The 15,383-nt window shown below is 49.7% G+C and overlaps 1 protein-coding gene across 6 annotated transcripts in view; it reads right to left on the bottom strand.

Moving 5' to 3' along the window:
- RBM33 (RNA binding motif protein 33) overlaps positions 1 to 15,383 on the bottom strand; it is a 132,223-nt gene that overhangs the window by 52,378 nt on the left and 64,462 nt on the right. For all 6 annotated transcript variants that reach the window (XM_080818217.1, XM_080818218.1, XM_080818220.1 and 3 more), the window contains exons 7-9: positions 13,595 to 13,803; positions 9,731 to 10,016; positions 3,679 to 3,737 (exon numbers count right to left, since the gene is read on the bottom strand). In XM_080818217.1, coding sequence (XP_080674343.1) covers positions 3,679 to 3,737; positions 9,731 to 10,016; positions 13,595 to 13,803 — 554 coding nt within the window. The remainder of the gene's footprint in view (positions 1 to 3,678; positions 3,738 to 9,730; positions 10,017 to 13,594; positions 13,804 to 15,383) is intronic.

Genomic DNA, 15,383 nt, shown 5'->3' with positions numbered 1-15,383 from the left:
CCTCACGGACTCTGTTTGAGTCAGTACACGTCCCTGGCACACGAAAGGATGTGAATTACAGACATGTACGGAGCAAAGTGAAATCCCCTGCAATCTTGTCCTTCCCAGCCCAAGCTCCTTTGCAGAATCCCCACTGCTCCGAGGGCAGGTGGAGCTCTTGCTGCCAGCTCAGGAGTCCCCGATCCGCAGCTGCACATCAGCCCGTGCACACAGTCCTACTCGCCCTGCGCCCAGCAGAGCTGGCCTAGCCCTGGGCCTTGTGCACAGAAGTACAGATCAACAGCGGCTCCGTAAGTGACACAGCACATTAATGCTGAATGATCGCGCTGCGGGACTGCAGTGAACCTCACTTTGCTCAACAGATCAGTGTAATTCATATCTGTTTGTGTGCCAAGGAAGTCTACTGATCTGAACACACTCCATGATGATTCCAAAGTCAGGCTTCCCAGCGTGACTGCTTTATCAGTTGGGGGGGAGGGTCATCTTACAAAGCAAAAGTAACAGGACAGGGGCACCTGGGTGGCTCAGTGGGTTAAGCCTCTACCTTCAGCTCAGGTCATGATCCCGGGCTCCTGGGATCGAGTCCCACATCGGGCTCTCTGCTCAGCAGGGAGTCTGCTTCCCCCTCTCTCTCTGCCTGCCTCTCTGCCTACTTGTGATCTCTGTGACAAATAAATAAATAAAATCTTTAAAAAAAAAAAAAAAGTAACAGGACAGACGCCCTGAGCAAACTGCCATCGGTTAAGAAATCTCCAAGGGGTTTTGTTAAAACACAGCAAGACTGTCCCCACTAGTTTTATAATTTTACTCCGGTCAAAACTGGCTTCACTGAATTCTGCTAGTCTGTTTTGTGGTTTGGGACTAGCACTACGCAGAAGCACTTGGAAGGAAGGAGACACATGCTCACCAAACTACATTTACACTGACAACCACCACGTCCAATCTAGCAGAAAAGGGAAAACCAGTTTTATTCAATAAAGATCTGGTTTATGTAAAGTACCAGGCGATGGCCCAGAGTTGGTCCCCCTTCTTAATGATATTGTAGTACACCTTTTTAAAACATACTACCTCTTGAGTGTTTCTAAAAAAAAAATGTTTACGTCCTCTCTATACCCGTCTTGGGACTTCAGCCCCGAGAGCAAGAGCCGCCCACTCCACTGACTGAGCCAACGAGTGCCCCCACCTCTCACATATAGATTCCACACCTGATCATCTGCTCTCAGGAAGACCGACTACAGAAATAAGCAGAGCAGTGCATTTTCAAGACCACAGGCACACTGTAACTGCAGCTTAAGACCCAGCATTTGGGACATAACAGAAGGCACAGGACGTGTCGGATACCAACAGACCAGTGAGCTGCAGGGAGTCTCCCGTGTAGCCCAGCCGCTTCCTGCCGCCTGTACCTACCGCCCGTCTCAAAAACAGTGACAAAACAACACAACACACTTTGCAGAAACCCTTCCAAAAGCAGCTCAACGGTATTTACTATCCCCACTGAACCATATAACTGAAAAGTAAGTTCACAATTTAGGGGTACCTGGAGGGCTCCACCGGTAGTGTGTGTGACTACTGGTCTAAGGGTTCTGGGTTTGAGCCCCACATTGTGTGTAGAGACTACTTAAAAATAAAATCTTTAAAAAAACAGTTCAATTTCTCAAAGAAATATTCTTTTAGGGGCACCAGGGTGGCTCAGTAGGTTAAGCATCTGACTCTGGATTTCCGCGAAGGTCATGATCTCAGGGTCGTGGGACTGAGGCCTGCGTCAGGCTCTGTGCTCAGTGGGGGGTCTGCTGCTTTCTCTTTCTCTCTTTTCCCCTTCGCACACCCCCCCTTAGGCTCTCTCTCTAAAATAAGTAAATCTTTAAGAAAAGAGAGAGAGAGAAAGAAATTTTCTTTTATTATCCCCTTATCCTCCAGTATTATGCAATTTGTTTCTTCTAGGATCAGATAAAATTATATCTCCAGAACAGAAAAATAAAAGTAGATGAAAATTACAAATGATTATCCTAATTTTATATTAGTAAACATTTTTATAAAAATATCAAGTACATACAACAGTGCTTTATGTTTTTCTTAAACTACAATTAGTTTTCATATCAAATTTTATCTCTATAATGTAAACAAAATACAAAAACAAGTCTAATAATGATTATAGCATAGTTGCTTACATTTCTGAAAAATAGCAAAAAGTACCTAAAATATGAGTGCTTTAGAGTAACTAGCAGGTAAACTACTTCAAAGAAGAAATGTATCTAACAACTAAAACACACACGCTTATCAGTGGGCCATGCAGTTAATAAACCCTATTAGGACAAATGCTTTGAACACAGAAGCGTACTCAATAAATACACCACCTAATTTTAAAAACCTAGTTTTTAGTACTCCGTAAGTAGCTTAAAGGAAAAAATAGTTAAATAAGGGAATAAAACCATTAAGAATCAGTTTTAGAAACCAAATTATAATTCATAAATAACTATAACAAATCAAAGTTTTTCTAAAAAAAATACTCTGAACCTTAAATCTAATACTGATTTTATTTTTGAATAATCATCTGACTATACACCCAGAGCCTTCATTAAAACCTTTTTGCTAAATGCCTTATAATAAATATGCTGTCCTTAAGTGTCAAAGCTGGGGTCAACCAGTCTGTTGGATATTTCCTGAAATCAGAGATTATTCAGTCTCAACAAAACTGTATCTGTTTTATATACAAATGAAGTAAAATTTTATGGTCTGGTCCATTTTTTTTAAACATGTCCTCACTGATTTAATGAAGCCAAGAACTAATGACAAGTCTAACCCAAAACCCAAAAAAAGAAAAAATTATTTAAACAGATACAACTATTTAACGGACATTTTTCTTCCAGTTAAAATACATCAGAAGAATGGATAAAGTTAAGGAAAGCACAGCAAAGTATGGATGGGGGAGAACTGGTGCTTTCTTGTAAAGGTATTTTAAAGAGCAACACCTTTCATTTTAAACCACAAAACCAATAGCTCATTAAGACTTCTGGGGTTCAGTTGGTTTTTTGTTTTGTTTTGCTTTTTGTTTTTTTGTGCAAGTTGAGATCTCATTTAAAAAAGTTTACAAAGACTGACGTATTTATTTGAGAGAGAGCATGCACGAGTGATTGTGGGGGTGGTGTGGGCAGAGGGAGAGAGAATTCTAAGGCTGAGGGCAGAGCCCAACATGGGCTCAATCCCATGACCCTGAGACTGTGACCCGAGCCGAAACCAAGAGTCGGAACGCTTAACCGACTGAGCTACCCAGGTGCCCCAAGAGATCATCATTTTTCCCCAGAACTGCACACATACCCACACATACGCAAATCCACCTGTGCACGCACACACACCGTGATAAAGCAAGGCCCTTTCTCACTTAAAGTACTTAAAGACTGATTTCAATAATGAAATCAAAATTCACCTCTTTAAGATGAAAGGCACTGCAGTTATGGTGATCCGGATTCAACACTTTTACAGTTAAACAAAATTAATTCCATTCTCAAAAATCCACTGACCTTAAGCTTTTAACAAACATTTTCCAGTGCAAAAATTATTGTCAATATTTACAAATCTTTAAACTTATATTTAGTTGGAACCACGCGTATCTGCTGTGTGAATGTTTCTCAGCAAACGTATGCTCGTCCTATCGCAGCAGAAGGAGCAGCTGCTACTCACTGGGAATCTCTGCGGCCCCACAGCGGGTCTCGGCTGGCTCGGGACTGGCAGCAAGGGCACTAGGAAGAAAAACAGCTCTGGTTACAAACACCCTTTACACCACAAACCAACCCACTGAGAAAGGAATACAGTGTGTCAAGTTTAATACTAAATGTATATTCTGTGTACAGTACCCGTACTCGGTCAGGGTTACACTTAACCTACACCCCAGACAAGGACGAGCGAGCGGCCGGCATATGAGCGGCCGGCATATGACGGCACACGCAGAAGCTGAGATTTCAGCGGGGGATTGCTATGCAGAATTAAAATGTTTTGCAACAAAGAAGAGCTTACTCCTCTAAAACGAAACACGGCCCCATGTTTCACATCCATATTTCAGTTATCCAGACAATCTACTCCGGTTACATTTTCTGACTCCAACCAAATACAGATTTAAATCTAAATCCTCTAGAATCGTGACAGGGAGGGAGACAGCAGAGGAAGGAAGACACACATGCCCATGGCAGTGTTACAAGGAAACATCTACTACACAACCTATCACACCGAGACCACAGGTTTGGTTTTGGTGGTTGTTTTTAAAGAAGCAGAACTCCAATCCATCTACCAGAGGAACACAAAATCATCTAATTTTAAAGCAGATATTTTATAGTAGGGAAGAAGCCACATGTCAGTTTTATACCCTGGGGCTAAATCAGGTATGCTCAAGCTACTTAAAACATATGCACTGTACTGATCTTGATTTTGGAGGGAAAAAAAACAAACCACCACCCGCCTGGGGACTGCTCTCCAGGGTGTGCCCCGTCTCTCATTTCACAGCCCGATGACTGCCCGACGCACGCAGTAAGCTCTCAGGGGGTCAGGTGTTTCAGGCTCAACTTCAGTCCCCTCCCAAATGCCCATGCTCAAGTCCCAGCCCCCAGGCCCTCAGAACAGGACTGCATTTGGACTAGGGGTCCTTAAAGAGGTGATCACAGTAAAATGAGGTCATATGGATGGGCCCTGATCCAGTTGGCCGGTGTCCTTATAAGAGATTAGAACACAGACATGCACAGAGAACAACCAGCCAAGTGAGGATACAGAGAAAATAAAATTGTAATAATATCACATACCAAATGTTTAATTTAAAAAATGTCTGGTGAATAAGAAATAGAGAAATGATACAGCTTAAAGGTCAAATTATTGTAAAAACAGAACACTAAGATAAATTTTATTCACTATAGGTACTCGAGCAACTCTAGACATCAAGCCGTGTAATGAGGGTCAGACTTCCACAGGTCCAATGTAAAGGGATGGTGTGTACAGAGCAGAGTCACCACCCATCAAACACAAAGTGTGGTGAAAAGAAACTTACTTGGATAAAATGTAAAACGGCAGAAGTCCTGAGAGAGAGAGAGAGAGAAAGCGCGCAGGCACAAGAGTGAGCCTAATCCAATCAGGCAAAATTTCAAAATGAGAAGAGGTCAATTTGAGAGACTTTACATAGACCAAGACCCGGTCCCCAAGTCTGTACAGCCTGCTAAAAGGCACTGGGGAAGGGGGAGGAGTTCATCAATTTAACCAAAGCAAAACAGCAGATTGTGAAGTAGAGAAAGAAACAATCAGAGCATCTCTGACCTCAAAAGATTACAGTGGAAGTGAAAGACAAACTACACATTAAACAATATAAAGACGATGTTTTGTAGATTAAACACCAAAATATAAAGTGCCCAGACCTTCAAGACTATGGGCCACTGATTTTTAAACTTGGCACTTAAATATCAATTCCTGTCAGAAACCTCCAACACAACATAAAAATTAAAGAAAAAATTAGGTCTCTCTACCTGCAGGGAATGAGAGCAAGAAAGCTAGGCGCAGTCTCTGGGAAAAAATCTGATTATATAATTAACAGATTTCTTACACAGAAGCCTCCTCGTTAGTTGGCTTGCTTTCTTTTCTTTTCTTTTTTTTTTAAAGTAAACTGTAAAAAGCAACAAAAAAAGAAAGGAGGGAGAAAGAACAAAAGCAAGAGAAGAAAGCACCTAAGGACAGGTGCGAGGGGCAGGTCAGAGATCCGGCCTGGAGAGAGGGCCTCGGTCGGACCACCAAGGCCTCTGCAAAGGGTCCCTCGGGAGCTCCGCAGTCTCCGGGGCTCGTGAGCAGGGGACACTTCCAACTAGCTGCCTCTCTCTGTGCCGTGAGCAGAAGAATTTAATACTTGTAAAGGTAACACACCATTCTTGCTGAACCCTCTACTTGGAATATTTGATATTTAACATTTATCTTTCTGTTGTCCCATGTATTTAACGGACTAAACCGATCAAGTTTTTAATTCATTACAACAGTTAAATAAGCAAAAATCTGGAACACAAGTTAAATTTCCACCAAAACTGGTTAATTATAATATGATGGAACCCTCTGTATCCCTGAAAATGTGTGCCATCAGGAAAAGACGTGCTTATGCTGTTACTTCTTTTAAAACAACATTTCCATGCACCTGTCAGTGGCCTGCAGCTCTGAGACCCTGGGGCAGTGTATGCGCTAGGCACAGGAGACGTGCAGACACTGGCAGCCTCTCTCAGGAAGGGCACGCTCATCTCCTGGGGAACACGCGACTCTTCAACAGTGCCCTGTGCGTACGCCCAGCTAGGACAGGGCTGCGCCCTCCCCCCGCAGCAGCCCAGCTCGAGACCAAAGGGACGCTAAAGAAGGAACATGGGCTCCGCAGCAGCCAGCTTCACACTGAAAAATCATTTAGCTGGTTGCAAGAGTGTAAAGCCCACTGTCAGAGCTGGTCTTACATTTACGGAACGATGAGCTCTGCGGTGTAAGGCCTGCCTTCAGTATCTGTCAGGCTGCTGACTTTTTGGCAAGGCACGTGGTTTTCATATCTGGAAGCTGTCCTGGGGTTTCCTTGGAGCTTTCCCACTCCAGACTTCTAACACTATTTGTTTTTATTAGGCTAAAGAGTATCTGTGCACCCACCACCTGCCAGTTTTCTATTCAGTGTTTACGAGGAAATAAAATACACAGTAACCGATGCTGACCTCAATAAAATTCTTCTGACAAGCGACACTGAGTGCAGGCACCTGTCCTAGGAAGCCACTGCGGAAAGGGCTACTCTTGCGCGCGGGTGCGCGCATCCCGGAGCTGCTGCAGGAGACACAGGCTGTGGGCCCGTCACAAGGACGACCTTGGGGAAGTCAGCAGCCCTGCTGTTTGCCCCGGGAGTACAGAGTCCCGGTGGAGGATGAGGCCGGCAAAAGATTCCAGTACAAGCTGGGGACAGGCAGAGGCTGTCGGGGGGTCGGGGACCCACTCTGCCTCTGCCTCCCAGGTCTGTAAAGCACAAGCAGTCTCCAATAACATGCCCAAGGCCAGTCTGCCACCTTCACCACCACAGACATGGCTCCAAGGCACAGAACAATTTCAGAGTGCCTCCAGGCCACCGCCCTCCTCCCACACTTCAAGTCCCCTCTCAGGCTTCTCCCCAACTTCTGCAACTTTGGGATTCCAAGTTCAGTATCAGCATCGCCCATGGGGGCCTCAGCCACCCCCCTCTTACTCAATGGGAAACTAAACACTCCCAAAGATGGGGCTGTTTTCCTCCCTACCGGCTCTGCAGGTGAGGCAGGATCGCTCAGGGCTGTCAGCGCTGTTTCAGACCCCAGCTCTGGCTCTTGCATCATCCGAAGTGTCACCCCTACCCCCAACTGCTGTCCGTCTACTGGCCTAACTCGTGCCCCAGAGTTCAGCTCCTGTCCTACTAGTCTCCCGCCCTGCTTTAGTCCTGAGAGAGACCATGCTTCCTGAGCCCGGTCTCCTGGGTCCCCGACTACTGTCCTCCACCCCTCCGCAGCCACATCCAAACCTGGTTGTCATCAGTGACCCACCTTTCCGCAGTCTCTACAAAGCCCCCTTCTCACCTCTACCTTCAACCTCACCACCTCACTCTCCTAGTGACTGCACCTCCTTCTCATCCGTGACGAGCAATGCCGCCCTCTACTGCTGCCAACACCCAGCTTCTGGCAAATGCAAGCCATGCCCCTGCCACAAAGCCACGCCCCTGCCACAAAGCCACGCTGTGGTCTGATGCTAAGCTCCCCACTACACAGCTCAAGTGGGCTGCAACACGCCTACAGTCCCCCGCCAGCACGTCCACTCCTCTGCTCCCCTAGAGGGGGGCTCCATACCTCCTCCCCCCTCTTCAGACCCGCAACACTGCCCCTCCCGTCCACCGCCCTGCTCCTGTGTCCTACCAAGCCCAGCAAACGCAGTCGCCCTCACCTGCATCCCTGAGTTCTCTCCTTCTCAACTGGCTGCTGCTTTCCCCATCTGAAGATAAGAACTTTCTCTTAAGCCCACTTCCTCCTGCCAATTACCATCCAACTTCTGTGTTAGCAAAACACCTTCAAGGACTGTCAATGCCACGCCCTCCCATTTCTGTGCCCCACTCTCTCTCCAGCCTGCCTGAGTGAGACAGGCACCTTCCCCATGACACCACAACCACCCTGTCAAAATGCACAAGACCCCTCTGCCAAGGGCGGTCGTCGGCCTGCAGTCCACTGTCGGCAGAGGCCATTTCCCACCGCCACTCGCCCCCTGCAACTCTTTCCACTTCCTCCTTGCCATCCCCTCCCAGGCCCAGAGCTGTCCAGAGAGGCCTTGGGCTCTCCCCACACTTTAACTTCCCTCCTCTGGGCCTCTCACTGGGCACAGGCTCTCGACCTGCCTATGTGCCAACCACCCAGCAAGTTGAACTTGAACCTAGACCTCCTCGTCCGAACTCTCACTAACTGCACACGGCACGCCTCCACCTGCGGGCACATCCGGAGCACAACTTTGGGCCTCCTCCGCTCAAAACCGACTCTGCCCCACCACAGGGGGCGGTTTAAGTCCACGCTTCAGATGCTAGATCCCCCAGCACCCCCTCTGCCTCTGCCCTCCCTCACCCCCACCCGGTCCATCGCGTCCTGCTGGGTCTAGCAGCTGACGGCTTTCCACCGTCACTGCCACCACCCCGATCTGAGCCACTATGGTGCATTACCCACGTCAGCGTCGCCGTCCCCTGGCTGAACGCTGGCGTCCACCTGCCCCTACAGCCCACTCCTAACACGGCAGCAAAAATGACTCTTTTAAGCCAGAAACCAGATCACGCCATTCCCCTCCTTAAACTCCTCCAGTCATAGCCCATTTTGCTCAGAGGAAAAACCGCGGCTCTTCGGAGGGCTCAGAGTCCCACGTGACAGAGGTCCCACGGTTCTTCTCTGCTCTCACCATTCCACTCACGTCGTGTCATGTCTTTCTGGTTTCTGGAACACTCATGGGGGGGTCTCGCCCTCCCCTGCTGATCCCTCTGCCTGGAACGCTCGCCCCTGAGACAGTGACGTCGCTGGCTCCCTGACCACCTTCAACTCTGAGCTCCGCGACGAAGCCCGCCCTCGTCTCCCAAGTTGCACGGCCGACTCCAGGCGCGTGCTCTGCGCGCTCACGCTGCGCACGTGATGTTTCTTTCTCACTGCCCGTCTCTGGCCCCTAGACAGCGGGATCACCAGCGCAGAGGGCTTGATCTACTGTTTTTCAGCAACGCATCTCAAACGCCAGAGACAGAGAAGTCTCTCAATCGGCGTGGGCTGAGCAGAGGTGCGAAGCCACGCTCCATACCCCCCGCTCCGAAGTGGCCTCCTGGCTCCGCAGCCGCGCCGGTGGCAGCACGCAGCCGTGCAGCTACTCACTCGAACCGACCACCGACCACCGGAGCAGACGGGGCGGCAGGCACGCACTGTGCAAACATTCCCACTGGAGGACTGATGAAGACTACCAGCTCGGGCATTTCCGCAATGACCTCTGCTGCCCTTGAACTTGAGAAGTTGCTCAGTGCTTTCCACCACATTATAAAATAAGAGGAACAAATTCTTAAGCAAACGAGTCTGGCCCGTCGAGCTGGCAGGTGCCTGGAGCAAGGGGAGGAAGCAAAGAAGCCAAACCGGAAGCCAAACCGTCCTTACAGACCTGCCCGTGAGGACAACTTGGCCGCGGGACCCCGTGGCTTTACAAGAGCAGAAGAGACACGTACCTTGGACGGGCGTCACCACAGCCCCTTTGAAGTGGGGGTTTATGTGTATGTTCTTGGGCTGCTGGGGGGTCACAGGGGGCGGGGTCATCATCACCCTCGGGGCCTCTATCTGGGGCGGCATGTGCACTCCCTGGGGGGGCGAGGCGTGGTGCGGGTGCTGCAGGGGGAGCAGAGGCTGCAGCTGCTGCTGCTGGAACAGACTTCGGATGGGCTGCGGCGGTGGCGGCGGCGGCGGTGGCGGCGGCGGCTGAGGCTGTGGAGGAGGGATTAATCTTGGAGAGTGCGTCTGAAAACCACCAAAAAAGAGGAGACAAATTCACAGAAATCAACATTCAGAAGAAGAGTAAGGGAAGGCTGACGCCTTACCGATTTACACTGGTGAAACAGCGGGAGGGATGGCTGTGAAGTAAGTTTGCGGGGACAACTGGTGTCACACAGTGGGACCAGTGAGCTGCACTGCCCGTCCCCAGCAAGCTGCCTCACAATGTGAACCACCCTCAGGGCAAGGAGGGAAAAATCACAGCCTCAAAATAACTCGCATGGGGGGGGGGGGCCTGGGTGGCTCAGTGGGTTAAAGCCTCGGCCTTCGGCTCAGGTCATGATCCCAGGGTCCTGGGATCGAGCCCCGCATCGGGCTCTCTGCTCAGCGGGGAGCCTGCTTCCTCCTCTCTCTCTGCCTGCCTCTCTGCCTACTTGTGATTTCCATGAAATAAATAAAATCTTTAAAAAAATAAAAAATAAAATAACTCACACGGACTCCAAAAGTTTACAAAATTTCGGTTCAGCCAATAAAATTGCCCAGAGCAAGCCAAGCACTGTGCTACAGGCTGAGCCCGAGCTGCCCTCGCCCTCCCCACAGCCGGTCCTGCTGCTCCTCTTCCAGAAAACCAGATAATAAAGACAGGGATGTGCACAGGCAGCCATGCCAGGCACAAGGCCGCCAAGAAAAGCCCAGCTACCCGAGGTGGCAGGGGACAGGAGGAGGGAAAGGGCAGAGACATGGCTGCTGGGGAAAACAAGGGAGCAGTGAGGCCAGAGCCATGGAGACAGAAGACGGACAGAGAAAAGAAAACAGACACCCAAAGCAGTCAGGGGTCCCGGGGTGGTCCCATCAGACACCAACCCCAAGGGGAGGGAAGTGGCCACAAGGGCAGCAATCGCTGAGCACAGGGCCACCCCGTGTCATAAGCCCCTATGTCAAGGTCCAAATACAAAGTAACCGGCGTCCCCCCTCACCCAGACCCCCCCCCCGCCTCCCCGACGATGCACTGCAGGGGGTCCTCGTGCCAGTCCTGCTTTCACAGATCGGGCTGCTGGGAAGCAGAGTCCAGACCACCTGCTTCCACAAGTCCTGCTCGTGGCCACTCCTGAGGCCGGCCACGCTCGGTAGCAGAGGCGGCTGCTTCGCTAATGCACCGTCTACCGCAGAACCCGCCTTCCCTGCCGGGCTGCCCGATGCCGGCGGCTCCCGAAGCCCTGGTGCCTGAAGGACCGCGGCTCCAGTCCGCAGCGCGTGCGGGCACCTATGGATGTGGCGCGCCAAAGAGCTCGCGGAGAGACAGACACGCTGCTCCGCAGGCTGCGGCGAGAGCCGAACGGAGGAAACGGCCACGGCTGGACGAAGAGCAACAGGGAAAGAGGAGTCTCAGAGGCACGAAGACTCTTTGGAAACCAAACTGTCTGCGGCCTCGGTCTCGGGGAAACTGTTCCAGAGACCCCGGGACCAGCCCACATCCACGGCTACCCACGCTCGGGACGCCAGCATGCGCCTCTTCTGGCGCACGGTGGGGGATGCGTGCAGCGCAGACAGGACAGTCAGGGAGCCGGGAACCAGCGCGCACAGAGGCGGTCTGAGCCGGCTCTGACCCGACAGTGAACGCGGGGAGCGTCCTCCGCTCCCGAACACCAGGCGCGCTAAGGAAATCCCACATTTGCGACCGGGAGTGTAGGGGCTGTGAGCCACCTGCGTGGAGAGGCTCGGGGCAGCTGGGGAGCGCAGAGCTGGCAAGAGGTAAGGGCTGGGGACTCAGACGTGCACAGGGAGGGCCGGTGGCAGGAAGGCGATGGCACCCAGTGTGAGCTCTGGCCAGGAGGAGGGCTGACAAGAAGGCCGCTGCAGCGGACAGACGGGGGAGAGCGCCGCCCAGCCCGACACAGGAGGCTCGGGGCACAGGAGCTCTGTGGGGCGTCCGAGGCACCCGAGCGCGGCAGGAAGGACTGGCCCGGGGCAGGCAGCGATTCTCAGAGCACCCTGAGAAGAGCTGAAGGGAGCGGAGTCCAGGCGGCAAGGGACCGACCTAAGAGAAAATGCACTGATGCAAGGACATGAGGAAGATTCTTCTTCCCAGAACTCTGGAGAGTCAGGAAGACAGACAGCTCTGGGCTGGAGAGTAACCAGGACCAAGAGCGTTTGTGGTCTGAGGACAGACACAGGTGTGAGCGAGGTTAAGTTCATCTCCGACAGCTTCGGTCCTCCTGGTAAAGCGGAACTGAGAAACACCACGACTCGCACAGCTGGGCACAGAGCTTACGGCCTAGAGCGCCACGAGGCCGAGCAGGTCACGCCACAGGCTTATCTCCAGTTCCCAGGGAGCTGCAGAGCCCAGCTCGGTGGTGAGAATGCCGGAGACACGACACCCCCAGGGCGGCGGCCACGCTGTTTTCCCCTTGGCTAACGATGTCGAAGTGCTCACGGCTCCTCTCAGCCCAGCCTCTCTTTGGGGAGGCTGGTGGGCTCACCTCCTCTCTCTGTGGACCTGCACTTCTTTCCAGGATCACAGAAGACACAATTACACAAGAACAGGTCCCCCTGTGTGGCTGTCCCCCGTCCCCCTCCAGGAGGCCAAACTAACCGAACTGGCTGTTCAGTACACAGCGAGACGCTGGGGGTGCGGGCACCGGACGAGGAAGAGAAAGAAGGAACGGAAGGTCCAGTCTTTCTGCTATGTGCGAAGCGTGAGAATGCAAGAGCTGTACGAAGAAACAGCAGTTCTCAACATCGGCAAGTTCTTTCCACTGAATTAACCTGACTTCTCTCCCCTTCCTTCACTTCAAAGTCGGAATTCTCGTGCTGAGCAATAAGGCGCCCTTCCCACCTCATCACTTCGCAAGTGAATGCATCCTGACACTGAACACGTCTACGAAGAGGCAAAGTGTGACCTTCCCTAAATTCAGATAAAAATGTAGCAGGGACATGCAGTAGACAGAGTGGACGCATATTTGTATTAAATCGATTTGTCCTTGGAGATTGACTTCTGAAGGAAAAAGCCATAAAATCCTGAAGCTAACCAAAAGAACGTGTAAAAAAAAATCACTATAATTCCTTCCTTTGCTTCTGCGATATCTCATCTTCGAAATGCACACAAAATGCAACTGAGCTGAAATTCCAAGTATATGATTATGGGTAGGAGAAGACAGTTACTCTAAGTGAAACCGCTCCACTTAAGGAGAGACCTCGGGTAAACAGTATAAAGGAACAACTATTTTGATAAAATCAACAGTACTACCTAGATTGGAGACGTAACCCAGCCATCTTTTTGCGTACGGGGACTCAGGAGCAGCAGCCCTCTACAAGCAGGGAGGACAGAAGCCAGGCTCCCCAGTGGTTCTCGTCCCTTGAAGATACAGGCCTCTTGTTACTTCTTTCTCCATAAGCAGCTGCATACAGAATTCTCCTTCTACTACGCGAATACCAGGAGGAGTGAATTTGGACCACAAGTGAATGCGTATTGTTAAGAAACTTTCACCATTATTCCTACGATGAAACCTTAATTTCAGACTAGGAGATACACGGGTCTGAAACCCATGAAGGCACACTTTCATTGTCCTAAAGTCTCGGACTGTCGCCGTGAAACTAACCCTTACCATGCCAGGAGGCTGCGTCGGAAGCAGGGCAGGTCTGTGATCTTTCATTCTCACCCGCTCGCTGCTGTCTCTCCTCTGGTCTCCCATTCCACGACACACCACAGAGCCTCCTCTCCTTCCACCCCGCCTCGAGCCATAGCGCCCCTGCTTGTGCTGTCGCTCTCTTTCTTCAAATTCCAGCAACGCAGCTTTGGCTTCTGCTGAAAGCTCTGTTTGAAAAGATGGGTAGATGTCAAAGCTCGTCCAAGAGCTGAAACTAGATCTACAAGAGAAACAGGGAAGATACACATGACAAGACACCCCGAGGCAGCGTGGGCCTCACCCACAGGAGGTCACTAGACTAGCAGCGACACTCGTGGCCCGTTAGTGACACCTGTTAAATGAAGATGTGGCCCGCCCGTGAACCTCACCTGTAGTGAGGCACAGGAGCCACAGTATTTTCACTGGAGACCACAAAAATGTGCAGGGAGACGCTAAAAGGAAGGGGCTGGGGCCTGACTTCACACAGCCCTCCAGCCGCTGCCATTCCTCCCTCATTGCCAGCAGGCGGTGCCGGGGAGGAGTGGGTTCGGCCAGGCCCCGGCCAGCACACTGCGCTCGGTGAGACCAGTACCGGCAACAGGGGTGTGCAGTGGCACAGGGACTCCAAATGAAGAAGTAAAACACATTACTGCTTATGCTGAAATAAACGAAACTATCAGTGAAAACACTGTGAATCAATTAACTTCATACAATGGAAAACTCATTATCATTTCAGATTTATCAAAAAAGACCTTTACTCTGTGAAAAAAGACTTCTATCCATGCAGTCTGATATGGAAGCTCTATCAGATGAAAGCAAAGGCACAGAAGGAAAAACTCATGAATGCAAATGCTTGTGGGACACCCGCGAGATGCTCACCTCTCTGACCAATGCTTTAAGGACACAAAAAACACAGACTCTGGCCCTAAAAAACTTCAGCTGGCACATTATTATCAATTCCTAACAAAGAAAAGCTGACTTACTCATATACGGTTCCTTTATTTTAAAATATTACCTGAATTGCGGTATCTTACATTAACAAATGTAAACCTTCTAAAGGTTTCACTGAATCCCGAGAGGCATTCTTACACTTTCTTCCACAGTGAAGGGCAAATTTTAAACATTACCAGTTCATCTCCTACCTTGGATTCCATAATCACCACCAAACTCTTCCAAAATCTCTAAGCCACATTTCATTTTCTTGATATTGTTTCTATGCTATTGCCCTCCCCTTCAAATAAGTCTAGACCCCATTCAAAAGAAAATTTAATCTCCTCTTAACAAGCACAGACTTTTACTCTAATCTTGACTACATGATTGGTTCATATACACGTTTTTTGCGGTGAATCAGCAATTATTTTTCTAGTGGTTCTAAGTGTCAAGATTAATTTCACTATCCCCAGTAATAAAATGGTTTCAAATGACATCTTTAATCAGCAAGTAAAAATGCTTTCCTCCAATTGAGACAAGCTGTCACAAAAGGTCACCAAAATATGACAGGATGGAAATTACATTTGTAACTTCAACTGAAATGTTAATTTCCTCTTAAGTGTTTTCTGAACTATGTCCATATTCTAAAGTAAAGAGACATAGTTGAACGTAACAAAGTTCTATACTGTATTGTCCTTTCCTACAATGTGTTTGATAACATTTGCATATAAATAATTTTTATAGTAGTTGGACTACTACATAATGAATAAATATTTATAGAATACACAGCTTATCTGGCAAAATAAAAATAACAAATGATAGTCTGAATTTTTTTATA

This window comes from Martes martes, assembly GCF_963455335.1.
Source record: "Martes martes genome assembly, chromosome: 11".
NCBI lineage: Eukaryota > Metazoa > Chordata > Mammalia > Carnivora > Mustelidae > Martes > Martes martes.
Note: the sequence above shows the minus strand (reverse complement) of the source record. Positions and strands in the feature narration are given on the sequence as shown.